Here is a 12,878-nt window from a genome sequence, read left to right on the forward strand (position 1 = left end):
TGTGCTTCCTTCTTTTTTTAACTTTTATTGTATCTTGGTAGAAAAAAAGTGCATAACAAAAGGATAAACTTCTATTAACCTAATTCATACAAAAGCCATTCAGTCCAGTTTCACATAATAACGAAACATAAACGCTACGATTATCATGTGGAGATTTCAGTCGAGACTCTCTCGCTCTCTACTTTCTTCTTTGCTTTGGCTTTCACAGCAGGGGTTGCAAACAGTGGAGTCAGAGATGGATTCAAGGCTGGATCTAAGGCTGGGTTCAGGGCCAGAAGGTCCAGTATCGCGGCACCCTGGTCACCTGTCGGAAATGTTATGAAGGACAGGAAATGGTGGGTCGACACTTGGACATTTGAACTCTGGAAGTGTTTTAAAACAGCACACATAGAAACTGTAAAGACAAAGCTATGCAATGAAGGAGATAGCAGGAAAACTAGGAGTGTCCAGATATAGTGCCCTACAAAAACATCCAAATTACTGTTTTGAAGATAGCATTGCCTCCTTCATCCAGTTTTTCTAATAGAGCTTTAGAGACAGATCTACGTCCAGTCTTGTGTAGTTCTAGTTGTTTCGAATTTTTGCTGTTGCTCGGACTATATTTATGGGCAAGTACAAGTGAGTAGCCATTTTCCTGGATTATGGAGAATAACAATGATCTGCAATTAGGGCTGGGCAACGATTAAAATATTTAATCGCGATTAATCGCCCTGATTAATCGCGATCAATCGCGATTAATCGCATTGTATTTACAAACTCCAAGAATGAATTCAAAAGTAGTGTAAAGAGCACTTTTATTTTAATGTTCTGCTGCCATATGAACAAAAGTGTTGTAACATTTGTAGCACTTATCAGTAACACATATTTAGTGTAAAGCTCAACTTAAACATGTAAAACAAAAAATAGCAATAATAATAAATTAAAGCTTATTGCCACTGACTGACAGGGAATTCTCTTTATGGGGAAAAAATCTACCAAAAACAGGCAATTTCTGAGGTAACCGCAGGGAGCAGCATTACCATTTTATGTTCAATACCAAAGTTTAACTTGGCAGTGGTTACAACTAACTTGTTTCTGTCATATTCGATGCTGGAAGAACTTTAAACTGAAATGCTTGCTAACTCGATATGCTTGCGTTGCTTGCGTTTATTTGACGTTGACACACGGTTTTTTGTTGTTGCTTTCTCGCGTGCATATAGTGAATGGCAGGGGGAAAACAGGCAAAAATACATGGATACTTTGAAACGAGAAGCGACTTCACCGACGGCGTCTAAGCAGACTCCGCTCCGCACAAAACTTGTTCCGTTCACCAACTCACCGCCTCGCCTCGCCTAAGCTCGCTCGCGGTACCTGCGGGAAACACCGCCTTCCGCATGTCGGCTTTGTTTTTTTCCGGCCAGCACCTTTCTTACTCTGAATCCGAGGTTTGGCTGACAGCGAGGTTATTGGCGCATTATCGCCACCTACTGTTCTGATTCAAACCCCTACACCGCAGCAACAGACCTTCACAAAATAAAAGCATGTGAGCAACATGCGTTAACGCGCGTTAAAGAAAATATCGCCGTTAATAGTCTAATGAGTTAACGCGAAATTAACGCGTTAACTTGCCCAGCCCTATCTGCAATACTTGAATGGGATGTTCCATCACCGTTCCTTTTGTGAAGAGAATCTAAAAAAAGGTTATGGACCAAGAAAATCAGCTGGGGGGTGAAATAAGACCATATTTAGCTTGATGGCCAGAAAGTTGACAAAGTAGGTTACATCCTTGCAGCACAGGTTGCCAACTGTTTAAGGGGCAGAAGATTAGAGTGCCTGATGATAACTCAACAAGAGTGATTCAGAAAAGACACAATAGTTCTAAAGTCTATTATTATTGATTAAAACCCCATTTGGCTACATTTTTCTACTAAAGACAAAAATAAATAAATGTAGAAACATAAAATGTGGAAGAGAAGTGTGCGAAGGGGTTGCTTATTGTGAGTGATATTTGGCTTCGTGCAAGGTATTAAAAATGGAAAAGTTTTTAATTGGGTATTTCACTTTATTTCATTCACTCTGCCATGGATGTGAATACCCTCAAATGAAAACAGTGACTTAAAACCTTCAGTCTGTGTTCATGAATAATCAGCCTTGCTTGGATGTGTTCCTGATTGTGGCTGAAAGAACATAAATCAAGTGTCAGATTGGCCTTAAATTCTCATATCTCTGGGAAGGGTTGCTTACCAGCGTTGTCCTCTTCGCTGCTGGACTTCTGGTCTGCACTGTGAACAGAGACGCGGGCCATAGCCGCCAGCTCAGTTATGAAGCTTTCTTCTGCCTCCTAATGGATGCAGACACACAGTGCTCTCAGTAAACATCGGCACAACACGAACGGGGACCTGCCAACAAATGGAGGAATGCAGCAGCGCACCCACCATTAACCGTGTCTTAATCCTCTCCATGGTTTGGTCCAGGGCTACTTTTTTCTTCCTCAGCTCCTCGAACGTCATCTCCTGATCCAGATCGCTTTGCTCTAGGAGCTTTTTTTTATTTAATACAACCCTACCGTTTATGAAAACAAGCAGAAATTATTATAATTTAGTAAACATAGTCCAACTAAAATTCCAGCTACTGTACATTTTCCAGTCCCTCCTAAAATACTAAACCCCATTAATTATTATTTAAGAATTTAGATTTTTTTTCTGTGTTACAATGTAGGTTACAATTATGCTCTATTGCATAGTATCCCTATAAAAAACAATATAATTATCTTGATTGCTAAAATCACAGAATAACTCTTTTGCTGTACCTTTGTTGAAACTCAGCAGAGGCGGGTCTCTTGCCCCAGTTAACCAGTTCTCTCTGCAAAGCTCCGTTCAGCTGGCTGCAGCCATCTTGCCTCTTATTAACCTCTGAAAATGTTTACAAAAGCAAAGTTAACTGAAGTGGACAAGTTTCTTTAGATTTTTCAGTTAACACATCATTTTTATGTATATCATTGCCTGTGCATTCAATACACAACAGACATCAGAACATTTAGGGTAAGAAGCACCGTGGCTTACTTAGCAAATAGGAAATATAACATTACCCTGGTTTAAGTTCAACTGATCAGGCTGCAGATTGCTGGAAATGTCCCGTAGGTTGGAATAATAGGTTTGAACCAACGCGCTGAGAGAATCTTTTGTCAAATAGACGCTCTCGGCTGCAGCCTCATTTAGGTTTTGCTAAAGTGGGAAGCAAAAAGAAAACAACTTTAACGATCTGCATTATGGCAGAAAACGATTAATCCTACTCTCAGGATCTTCAAACAAGCCCCCACTTTTAGGCTCAAGTCATGTCTAGGGGAAGTCTGTGACTGTGTGGGCACAGCCTCCATCCTGCGATGGATCGCGTGGCTGAGGGCGTTGCCTAGCACCAGCTGTGCATGGCTCTGAAGAAGCTCTGTGGCTGTTTCCAGCTCAGACAGGAACTCCTGCTGGAGGTTGTTCCCCAGTAGCTGGCTTTCTGGACCCAGGTGCCTCTCTGCAAGGCTGGCCCTGCTGTTCTGGTTGGAGACAAAAAGGGTAATCAACAGTATGTTAACCTTTGCAAAAGTAGGTGGATCACATGGTTCAGACAGAGATGCATAAATATATTTTTTTCTTCTGATTAGTCAACACATCATATATAAGTGCATACAACATGCTGGATGAGAAATTTGTTTGACATTTTTTTGGAACTCTGACTGTCAGTGACCACCAACTCTACAGCGGTGGGAAAAAAACACAGACACACCGTGGCTCACAGCTTGTAATGCTAATTATGCAAATCACTACAAAAGTTTAAAATGTCAACTATGTAATCATGCTGTTATTTTGAACCATCTGTGCAATCCTGCTTATAATCAGAGCCGTGTAACGTAGATCGCTCTGCTTCACGCACACAGTGTGACATCACCTCTTGTATTAATATACATAAGCATCAATCCCGACAGAAAAGCTGCTCAAGGCTCCTGTTTAGTAACAATACATTTATGGATGGTTTAAAAATCTCACATATCAGTAAATTAAATTAGTTTTCACTCTTAAGTAAGCTGCATACAGCTGCTATTTATATAAATTTGTCTTGCAATTTAAGCTACAATTTGTCTAGTAATTAAGATATGATGTAATTCTTTTTAGTTGAGTTTATGTAGACAAATCTGTAGTCTTGATCAGTTTTTGAGGAATTATTGATTTATTTTACCACAAACATTTGACTGTTTAAGACAGTCCCTTTTTAATACATGCATGAAGTAGAAACAGTATTTCTTTTTTTAAAAAGCTTTTCTTTTTTGCTGAGAAATCCATATCAGCTGAAATCGGATTTCAGAATCAGAATATCAATGGTCAGAAATTGGCCACAAATTATCTGGTCGGTGCATCTCTCATTTCAGAGGCTTGATAACTACAACACAGACTGCATTACATTATCCAACTAAGATGTAATGTAAGCACTGGATCCATGGTTGTGGGGAGTGCACAGCATTGCATTAAATTGATTTGAACATTATATGTATGTATTATATTTTTGTCTTGCTCTACTTTGTGGTTAGCTTTTTTTTTCAACAGAAATTATTAGTTGTAATGCTACATTTCATACATTAAGTCATAAACACAATATGATCACTTTTCCTACCTTGAGAGTTGAATCAACACAGGGTTGTGTTTTACAGGGATCTTCCACCAGCAGAGCTCTGAAATCAGTCTGAGAGAGCACCTTCAGTTTGGACAGCCTCATCTCCTTCAGCATATGCAGACTGAAGTGCCTGACCACAAAGGACCTCTGCACCAGCATCAAGAGATGCTCGTGTTTCTTCTCTATCAGCTTCCCTGTGTCACTGAGAGAAAAAGCACACTGCATTGTTTTCTGAAACATTTCCTAGAAAACGGATGAGGGAAATTCGATACATGGAGGAAAACTGTTAGAAATCTTCAGCTTGGTTGCACTACTGACACACTCTTTTCGATTTTCACCTGCTGAGGGTGTAGCTCTGTCTGGCCACCATGGCTCGGATGATTTTCATGTGCTGTTCCCCCAGATGTTTGAGACAGGCCTGCCCCAGAGCCATCCGTTCGATCCACACCTACAGAAACAACGGCTCAGTTTGAAACGCTGTCAAGAAACTTCATTAAAATACAAACAACAAAGTAGCTAAGTGGCTTTTTTCATAAGAACCCAGCTGCCAAACACCCCCAAAGAGGCAACATCAGATCAACAGCATGGCTTCTACCTGCTGATCCTTCTCCAGCTCCGTCCTAATGTCCTCCAGCTGCTGCCTGGTGGTGCTCTCTGCCTGCTGCAGCTGATCAGCCAGCTCCTGCTGCACATCCAGCCAGAGATTCTCACAGTGTTCAGCGGTGAGGTTCATCTGAGCGGGTGCAGAGGCGAGAAAGGTGTCCCTGGCTATCTCAGCCAGCTTACTTGACCAACAGACCCGAAGTTTCTGGAGATGCAAGGTTCCATATCAGCATAGTGCATATTTACAAATAAACACATGTGCACATTAGAGTAACATGTAGGTAAACGGGGTTACAGATCTGCCCCAATGTGCTACAAAAACTTGTCAACACCGACTTGCAATAATGTAAAATGGCAAACGATCCCCATTCAGCCTGCAACCTTTTTTTTAATATTGTTGTTTGATACATGTAATAAAAGTACCTATCCACTAAACACAACTCTCCATTAAAAATGGAGTTTAAGTTAGTATGAGGCCTTTTCTCCGCTTATTTTCTTACAATACACAACAAACAGGGCAATTTCAGATTGTTTTCTACTGACTTCAAAGTACTTATATTAGTATGATGTACGGTAGAAAAACATTAGAAAGGCACAGATCAGATATTCTCTTTTAAAGCTTTGACTTGCCGATGATGAATTTCTTTTTCATACTTTTAAGTCTTAAAAAAAAAAAAACATTCTGAACATTTCTTTCTAGCCTAGCTGCCAAATGAGCACTATTTAGGAGCAGAGGTGATGTCACACTGTGTGTGTGCATGAGAGAGCAGTCGCTGTAAAACCGTGTTTGACAAATATTTTCAAACCTAGAGAAAATAAGTACGTAGTTCACATTTTAATCTTTTAGCTTCTTAAATTAGCAATCAGCGGGCTAGCTCTATTAGCATAGCTAACTGCAAGGAGGAAGATATGCAACAGAAAGATAAAACAGTGACTTTTCTGTAATATATAGCATTCCTGGTGTCTGCTAAAGTCGGTCAGTTCACCCTTTTGACAGTTGGACAAAAGAACATCAAGGTACATACAAATAGACATTGGGTGGCAGACGCCTCCTTTTCATACCTGAAAAACGAAACCAAAACTCAACCAAAAACTCCTCAAACTACCTGAATGAACAGCCAACATGCCTCAGCAGGAAATAGTTTCCTTTTAAATTGCTTCCTACACCTTCTCATCCTCTCAGTAATTCTTAAAACAGCTAACTTTAAGTCTTCTTCCATCAACATTAACTTCAACACCGAAGAGCACTGTTATTAGCTGACCTGGTAGCACTGATCAGTTGAATTATCAAGAAAAAAAAATTAGGATGAATATCATCCAATTCTGGTCAGCAGCCAATTTCTTATTGATCATATATAAATTCATATAAAAACATCTCTCAGCTCCAAGACTCAGGGAACTGAGAGAGCTTGCATGTTGCTGGAATACGTGGATTCATGCTGTATTGTGGATACCTTATAAGCTGTAAACTTTTCCCAAGACGTAGCAGGTTTTCTAGAGAGAGGAGGTTAAAGTAGAAGGTACTTGAGGAGCTTAATTGTAATAGTGAGGGATTTAACCTGAACAGATATCAGCCTCTTTGACAACCAACAGGATCTACATTTTATGGGTCAACTCTGCATCACAAGCAAACAAATAGCTCAGAATATATTTGTTTTACCTTCCAAAGATCGCAGAGGCCCTCTGCAATTTTACTATCCTGCTGCAGCTCCAGATCACAGCTCTCCTTCCTGTGTCTCATCAGCAGCTCGAGGTAGACCTAAGGGGAGAGCTAGCTCAGACTCAGCTACAACAAGAATCAATAAAGGCAACAAACAATACAAAAATAAATAAGTAAAACAGCCCATCAACTAATTAAAACCCTGGAAAAGTTGAAAGTATTCTAACAGAGGTTTGCTCCTGCAGGTCACTGCGAGCCTGTCCCGGCTCCAGAGCTCGACTCCTCTCACTCATCTGACTCCTCTGGAGCTTCTTCTTCTTGGACTCCTTTTTGCGGCACTTTTCGGTCACCAGCTCCTTTGTCTTCTTTGCGAATTCTGTAACCAAAAACGTAAAACTATAGACAAGCGCGCCTTAATGACTATTCCAAAAAACAATTACAGTTTCAAAAACGAAATGGATGAGCACACAATAGCTGTTAATGAACTAGCTCTAACGCCAGTACCAAATATCAGTTTTAATAATGGCGCAGTGTTCCGTTTAACTGGGCGATTAGTGAAAGCATAACCACTCCGTAGTCTAATTAGATTATCCATATTAATCCTGTTTTTTATAAATAAAAAAATGAATGTGGGTGGAAGAATAAATGTTAAAACGAACAGCAAAAGAGCAGGTCTGTTTAAAATGTAAGCTGAGCAGCACAAGATACTTCAAGATAAGAGCTGAAAGACACACATACTACACTGATACATTTATTCTTCTAGGATATGAAGACTTTCTGCATCTTACCCTCAGTGCTCCGCTGAAGCCCTTCAGTCAGAGCGGCCTCAATCGCAGCAACTATCTTTCCCATGGGGTCAAGCTTCGGATTTTCGGCTCCCGCCAGCTGCTGCAGCCTGGTGGCAATCAATCCCAGTCTCAGGGTGGTTTCCCGCCGCAGCAAGGCAGGCTGGGACTGAGCGAGCCCCGACAGCTCCTCCCACCACAGCAACCTCTCCAAAGTTCTCTGACAATGGTGAAAGGATTTTTCACACATACATACATTGCCTAGCCAAAAGTTTCCATTTTGACTTTTTCACATTTGTTCATTCAACAACAAAAAATCCTCACTGTATTTTAGTTGGGATGTTTTGTGATTGGCCAGCAGAAGGTGGTGCATCATTATGAAGCGGAGGGAAAGTGTTTTACAAATAAAAGCCTGAAAAGTCCTTAGCATATACTCCAGTGCAACCAACTGTCTTCAGAAGTCAAGCAACGTCAAACTGAACATCGCTGCAGCATAATATAAACTACAATCGTACTAAAATATGGCCCTCCATCAAATCTGTCTTGCTGGACTAGGAGAGCGGCTGAGAAGAGAAGCAGCCAGGACGGCAATGGTAACTCTGGAGGAGCTGCAGAGATCCACGTAACAGGTGGAAGAATACATAAAATATGTTAAGAGACATATACTAAAAGCTTTCGATGTAATAGCAACAGGTGATTCTATTAAGTATTACCTCGGTGGGGCTGAATACAAGTGCATGCCACACTTTTCAGATTTTTATTTGCATGAAACCCACTGATCGTTTTCCTTACGCTGCACATTAAAGCACTAGCCTGTCTTGGTCTCTGTAAGAAAATTCCCATTATCCTTCATGTTATATTGGAATTCATGAAGTGTGAGGTTGTAATGTGGCAAAATGGGAACCGATCAAAAGGATATAAATACTTTTGCCTGGCGCCGTAGTAATCGGAATCCGACGAGACAAGGACGAGACAAGAAAACGAACGACACACAGATCGAAACATTTTGCCCTACCTTCAGATCAGCTTCCTGTAACATAATCAGGTGCTCCTCCGCTGACAAAAGAGTCTGAACGACAGAGACGATGTCCTCACGCGCTTCTTCGGCAGCGAAGCCGTTTCTCCTCCTCAGCAGAAGCTGGGACAAATCCTCCAATTGTGAGCTGAAACACTTGGACTATGAAGAAACAATAACAGGAGTCACGCTCCTCGGGGTACTTTTAAGTTGTCTAGTAGATGCACAACGCTTTTTTTTTTTTTTTTTTTTGGGGAAATTGAGTTTTCCCATACCGTTTGAAGGCAGCGTTCTAGAAGATCTTTCTGAGCTCTCTCAATCTCTTCCAGCGAGCAGGGAGCGTCACGGACCGCCTCTTTGGTGGTTGCCGTCGGCTTCCTCAACTCATTCAGTTTCTTTAAGAGACAAAATAATTCAAACGCAACAAAACGAAGGCATGTGCATTCTTTTCACAAAGTGCCACAGATTTTGAACATCTATGGTACCTTTTCTTGCGTCAGGAGTATATTCTGGGCGAACTCTGCGTCGTTTTTATCTCTTGGAAACCGAGAGCCAAATATAATTTTGAGCATCTGCAGAAAAATCTAACGTGCGCAGAGGAGCGAAGGGGTAAGATACCGCTCCATTATTTGTACATCTTCATCATACCTATGGCCTGGTTAAACAACCATCAAAAGCTCACCAGATACTTTTCTTCCCCAAGCTGAGAGCTGTGCTGTTGTATTTCCTGCAAGGCCAAACAGTAAAGGCTGATCCTGCCTTCGAAGCTGCAAAGACAACAGGCGGGCAACATTAAGCAGGAGGTCGTGTTGCCCCTAACCTTCAGAAGGTGCATGGCCCCTACCCCGTTTGTGCCAGTGCGTGGGGGTAGTGGGAGACTCTGGTGAAACTCTGGTTCTGCAGACTCTTAGGAAGTTCCATGTTGGAGATAAACTGACTGCTGTCATTGTTGTCCTGCTCGTGGCTCAGAGACCCTCTGTCAGAGGAGGAGGAGGACGACTCCTCATTGGGCATCGGTGGCAGCTTCGAGTGCTCATGAAGGGATGGGTTTGAAGCGCCGTCTGCTAAAGGCTGATCAGTTCATGTATAAAATGGGAAAAAAATAAGATAAAATGTGCATATGTACTGCCATTAAAATGCATGCTATGCCTTGCAAAACCATTCATCCCCCTTGCACGTTTTTACTTTTTCCGTATTGCAGCCATCCATCTATCCATTGTCTATATATTTGTTTCTTGCCACTTCTTCCATAGAGGTCAGATTTGTGGAGTGCACAATTACCGGCATTAGTGGTCCTCGCAGCTGATTTCTCCACCTGAGCTGATGATCTCTGCAGCTCCCCCAGAGTTAACAAGAGTTGGCTGCCTCTATCTGCCCTGTTTTCTTTTGACAAACAGTATTTAAAGTTATGCCATACATTTTAGATTCTCAAATCGTGGGTTCATCAGTTGTGCTTTGTGAGACGTTTAAGACTGGGATGTTGTTTTATTACCTAATCCTGCTTTGAACTTCTCCACAACTCTATCACTGACCTCTCTCTGTCTTCCTTGTTGATTAATGTTCTCTTCCCAGACCAGCTGGATTCATACTGACGATAAATCACACGCAGGTTGGACCTGTTATTAATTAGGTGACTGCTGAAGGCAGTAGGTGGCCCTAATGGTTTTAGGGGGATCAGAGGAAATGTGTTTGAATGTAAATCCACAACATACAGATTTTTATTTGTTAAAAAAAGACAATTCTTTATGCGCTGCCTTGTGTTGGTTTATGACAAAAATCAATAAAGAACATACAAAAGTGCCAATTGAAAAAAGTTTCAAGCGGTCTAAATTTTTTGAGGGTTAATGGTATTTTTTTGAATATATTATATCAATATTTAAAATATTGTTATACATTATAGTCTATAGATATATCATTCTATAGTGCTGATTTGTACTCATTTTTCTGCAACTAATTTGAAGTCTTTAAAATTTTTTGTCTGACTTTCACTGATCTTGTTCCCTGTGTTGGTGTTCTCCTATTTTACAATCTAGCAACTAATGTGTTTTCAGCCTCTTAAATATCTTCCACGTACAATTATTTACAGTTCTCTCTGTTTCACTATTAATGGTGCCTACAAATAAAACATTACAAAAAATATGCTGCTTAGGCAGGGCCAGAAAATGATTGTTACATCAGGTAGAAGTGTTGGACTTACTCTGTATTTCTGGTTGATTGGGTAAACCACCTTGGCTCTGGATGCAAATGCAGCCACATCACTGTTCATAGGAGGCCGCTTCTTTTCCTGCTCAGAAATAACACACCGTAAATAGATAATGGGAAGGTAACACTTCCAACTCTGTATATATTTATTCTAGCTATGAACTAAGGATGAACAATGTGATACTAGATCGCCATGAATTAGAATGTATTGACAACCTGGTATTATTATGGTATTATGTAGAACAGCTGTTCCTGAACTTTTCAGCTTCTGACACCAAAATTAACAACGGAAGAGAAGAGGCATGATAACCTGACAAAAAAATATCACCAAATAGTTATTTTTTTTCTATTTCTAAGTAAAAATTTTCACCTTGTAACATCAGCATAAATGTGTTCCAAGTCATCGTTTCTGTTTGACAATTTTAGTTTTATGCCTTTCTTTTAGCTTCATAAACTAGTGTTTATGAGAAAAGACTTCACTTTTTGGAGCATTTCTTGTTGTATACCTTTAAAATTAAAATATACTTTTGAAAGCCAAGGAGTGGCTGAGACCAAGAGTACACCAAGTCTTAGGTAAGTCCTCATTAATCTTGCATTGTTGGAAAGAGTTGGAATAATTACAGAAACCAGTCAAAAACTGTTCAGCTATGTTTAAAATAAACATAAGACTATGATCATATTTAATATGTATACTGATAAATGTCAACCACCCATAGATTAAACAAATTTTTTATTGACAATAGGAGTGAAATTAGGGCAAACTGATTAGAGTTTTATTATTTACGAGTGGTAAGAAGCAGTTACAGGAGATGGATGGATGATGATGATAATGAATGAATGACAATGGATGGATGAATGGATGGATGGATGATAATGGATTAATAAAAATGATGGATGGATAGATGGATGGATGGATGGATGCTAATGATGGATGATAACGGATGGATAAATGCTAATGGTTGGATGATAATGGATAAATGAAAATGATGGATGAATGATAATGGATCAAATGATAGATGTGGTGGAGGACAAAGTTTGAAAATAGGGATCATCTTCTACTCTATTTTCCCATGTTTTCCAGGCTAGGCTGAACCTGTATGAACTCGGACATGCTGTTTGGGAGAGAACACAAACACCTTGTCGTTGGCGGAGCCACCGGGGCCCTCCTTCCTGGAGGTGCTGCTGACACAGTCGCTTTGGTCGTTTTCAACATTTCCCACATCAGGCTCCAGCAGCCTCCTTGCGTTGTAAACCTGCAGGAAGGCGGGTAAAAACGTATGTGCTTAAAGGAAACCATAATTTAGGCGAATAACGCGATTGGATGTGTGCTCACTTGTCTGGTCAACAACAGAGGCTTCAGGCAGAAGACATAGAGGAGCGCTGCAGCCAGTAGACCAGACAGTCCTCCACACGCTGCGGCCGCTGCCAGCAGTCCCGGATAAACATGCAGCGACTCGGCCACACTGACCAGAACATCGGCGCTGCAGTCCGAGGACACTTCCGCCGCAGGCATTTCACACAATCTGACCGCGGATCTCAACTGGTTGCTTACTGTAGCGCCTCCATAGATCCGTAACTTATTGGCCGAAGATGAAATCCTCGGTCTCAAACTTTCAACGCAGATGTTGCGTTTTAATTTTACTCTTTAATAACAAAAGATCGTCGCGCTCCAAAACTTTTTGCTTCTCTTCCTTCACCAAACTTCCAGACCACGGCCGATGGGAGGACCAGATTCACAAGGAGGACGACTGTGTGTCAAGACCCAAAAATCAACAAGTTAGATCAGAAATCTGATGTGTGCCTTTTCAAAATAAAGGCACTGCTGAATAGTTTGGTTTTAATCTGGATTAACATTAATTAATGAGATTGTAAAAAAAGAACACACACATTTCAATATATACATATTATATATATATATATATATATATATATATATATATATATATATATATATATATATATATATATATATATATAT

The 12,878-nt window shown here is 40.5% G+C and overlaps 1 protein-coding gene across 3 annotated transcripts in view; it reads right to left on the bottom strand.

Moving 5' to 3' along the window:
* Positions 1-12,878, bottom strand: part of LOC105931847 (ellis-van Creveld syndrome protein) — a 13,919-nt gene continuing 1,041 nt past the window's right edge. Inside the window, exons 1-20 of one of the 3 annotated variants that reach the window (XM_012870720.3) lie at positions 12,234-12,648; positions 12,037-12,153; positions 10,896-10,982; positions 9,543-9,769; positions 9,381-9,465; positions 9,184-9,282; positions 8,974-9,093; positions 8,699-8,860; positions 7,687-7,903; positions 7,126-7,274; positions 6,899-6,997; positions 5,231-5,443; positions 4,974-5,083; positions 4,636-4,837; positions 3,299-3,523; positions 3,068-3,203; positions 2,789-2,891; positions 2,415-2,541; positions 2,224-2,320; positions 1-304 (exon numbers count right to left, since the gene is read on the bottom strand). In XM_012870720.3, coding sequence (XP_012726174.2) covers positions 144-304; positions 2,224-2,320; positions 2,415-2,541; positions 2,789-2,891; positions 3,068-3,203; positions 3,299-3,523; positions 4,636-4,837; positions 4,974-5,083; positions 5,231-5,443; positions 6,899-6,997; positions 7,126-7,274; positions 7,687-7,903; positions 8,699-8,860; positions 8,974-9,093; positions 9,184-9,282; positions 9,381-9,465; positions 9,543-9,769; positions 10,896-10,982; positions 12,037-12,153; positions 12,234-12,413 — 2,916 coding nt within the window. In that variant the 5' untranslated portion in view covers positions 12,414-12,648 and the 3' untranslated portion in view covers positions 1-143. Of the gene's footprint in view, positions 305-2,223; positions 2,321-2,414; positions 2,542-2,788; positions 2,892-3,067; positions 3,524-4,635; positions 4,838-4,973; positions 5,084-5,230; positions 5,444-6,898; positions 6,998-7,125; positions 7,275-7,686; positions 7,904-8,698; positions 8,861-8,973; positions 9,094-9,183; positions 9,283-9,380; positions 9,466-9,542; positions 9,770-10,895; positions 10,983-12,036; positions 12,157-12,233; positions 12,649-12,878 lie in introns of those variants that run through there. The other 2 variants (XM_036151464.1, XM_036151465.1) reach the window with 2 other exon arrangements.

The sequence above is a fragment of the Fundulus heteroclitus genome, chromosome 20 (genome assembly GCF_011125445.2).
Source record: "Fundulus heteroclitus isolate FHET01 chromosome 20, MU-UCD_Fhet_4.1, whole genome shotgun sequence".
In the NCBI taxonomy this organism is placed as follows: Eukaryota; Metazoa; Chordata; class Actinopteri; order Cyprinodontiformes; family Fundulidae; genus Fundulus; species Fundulus heteroclitus.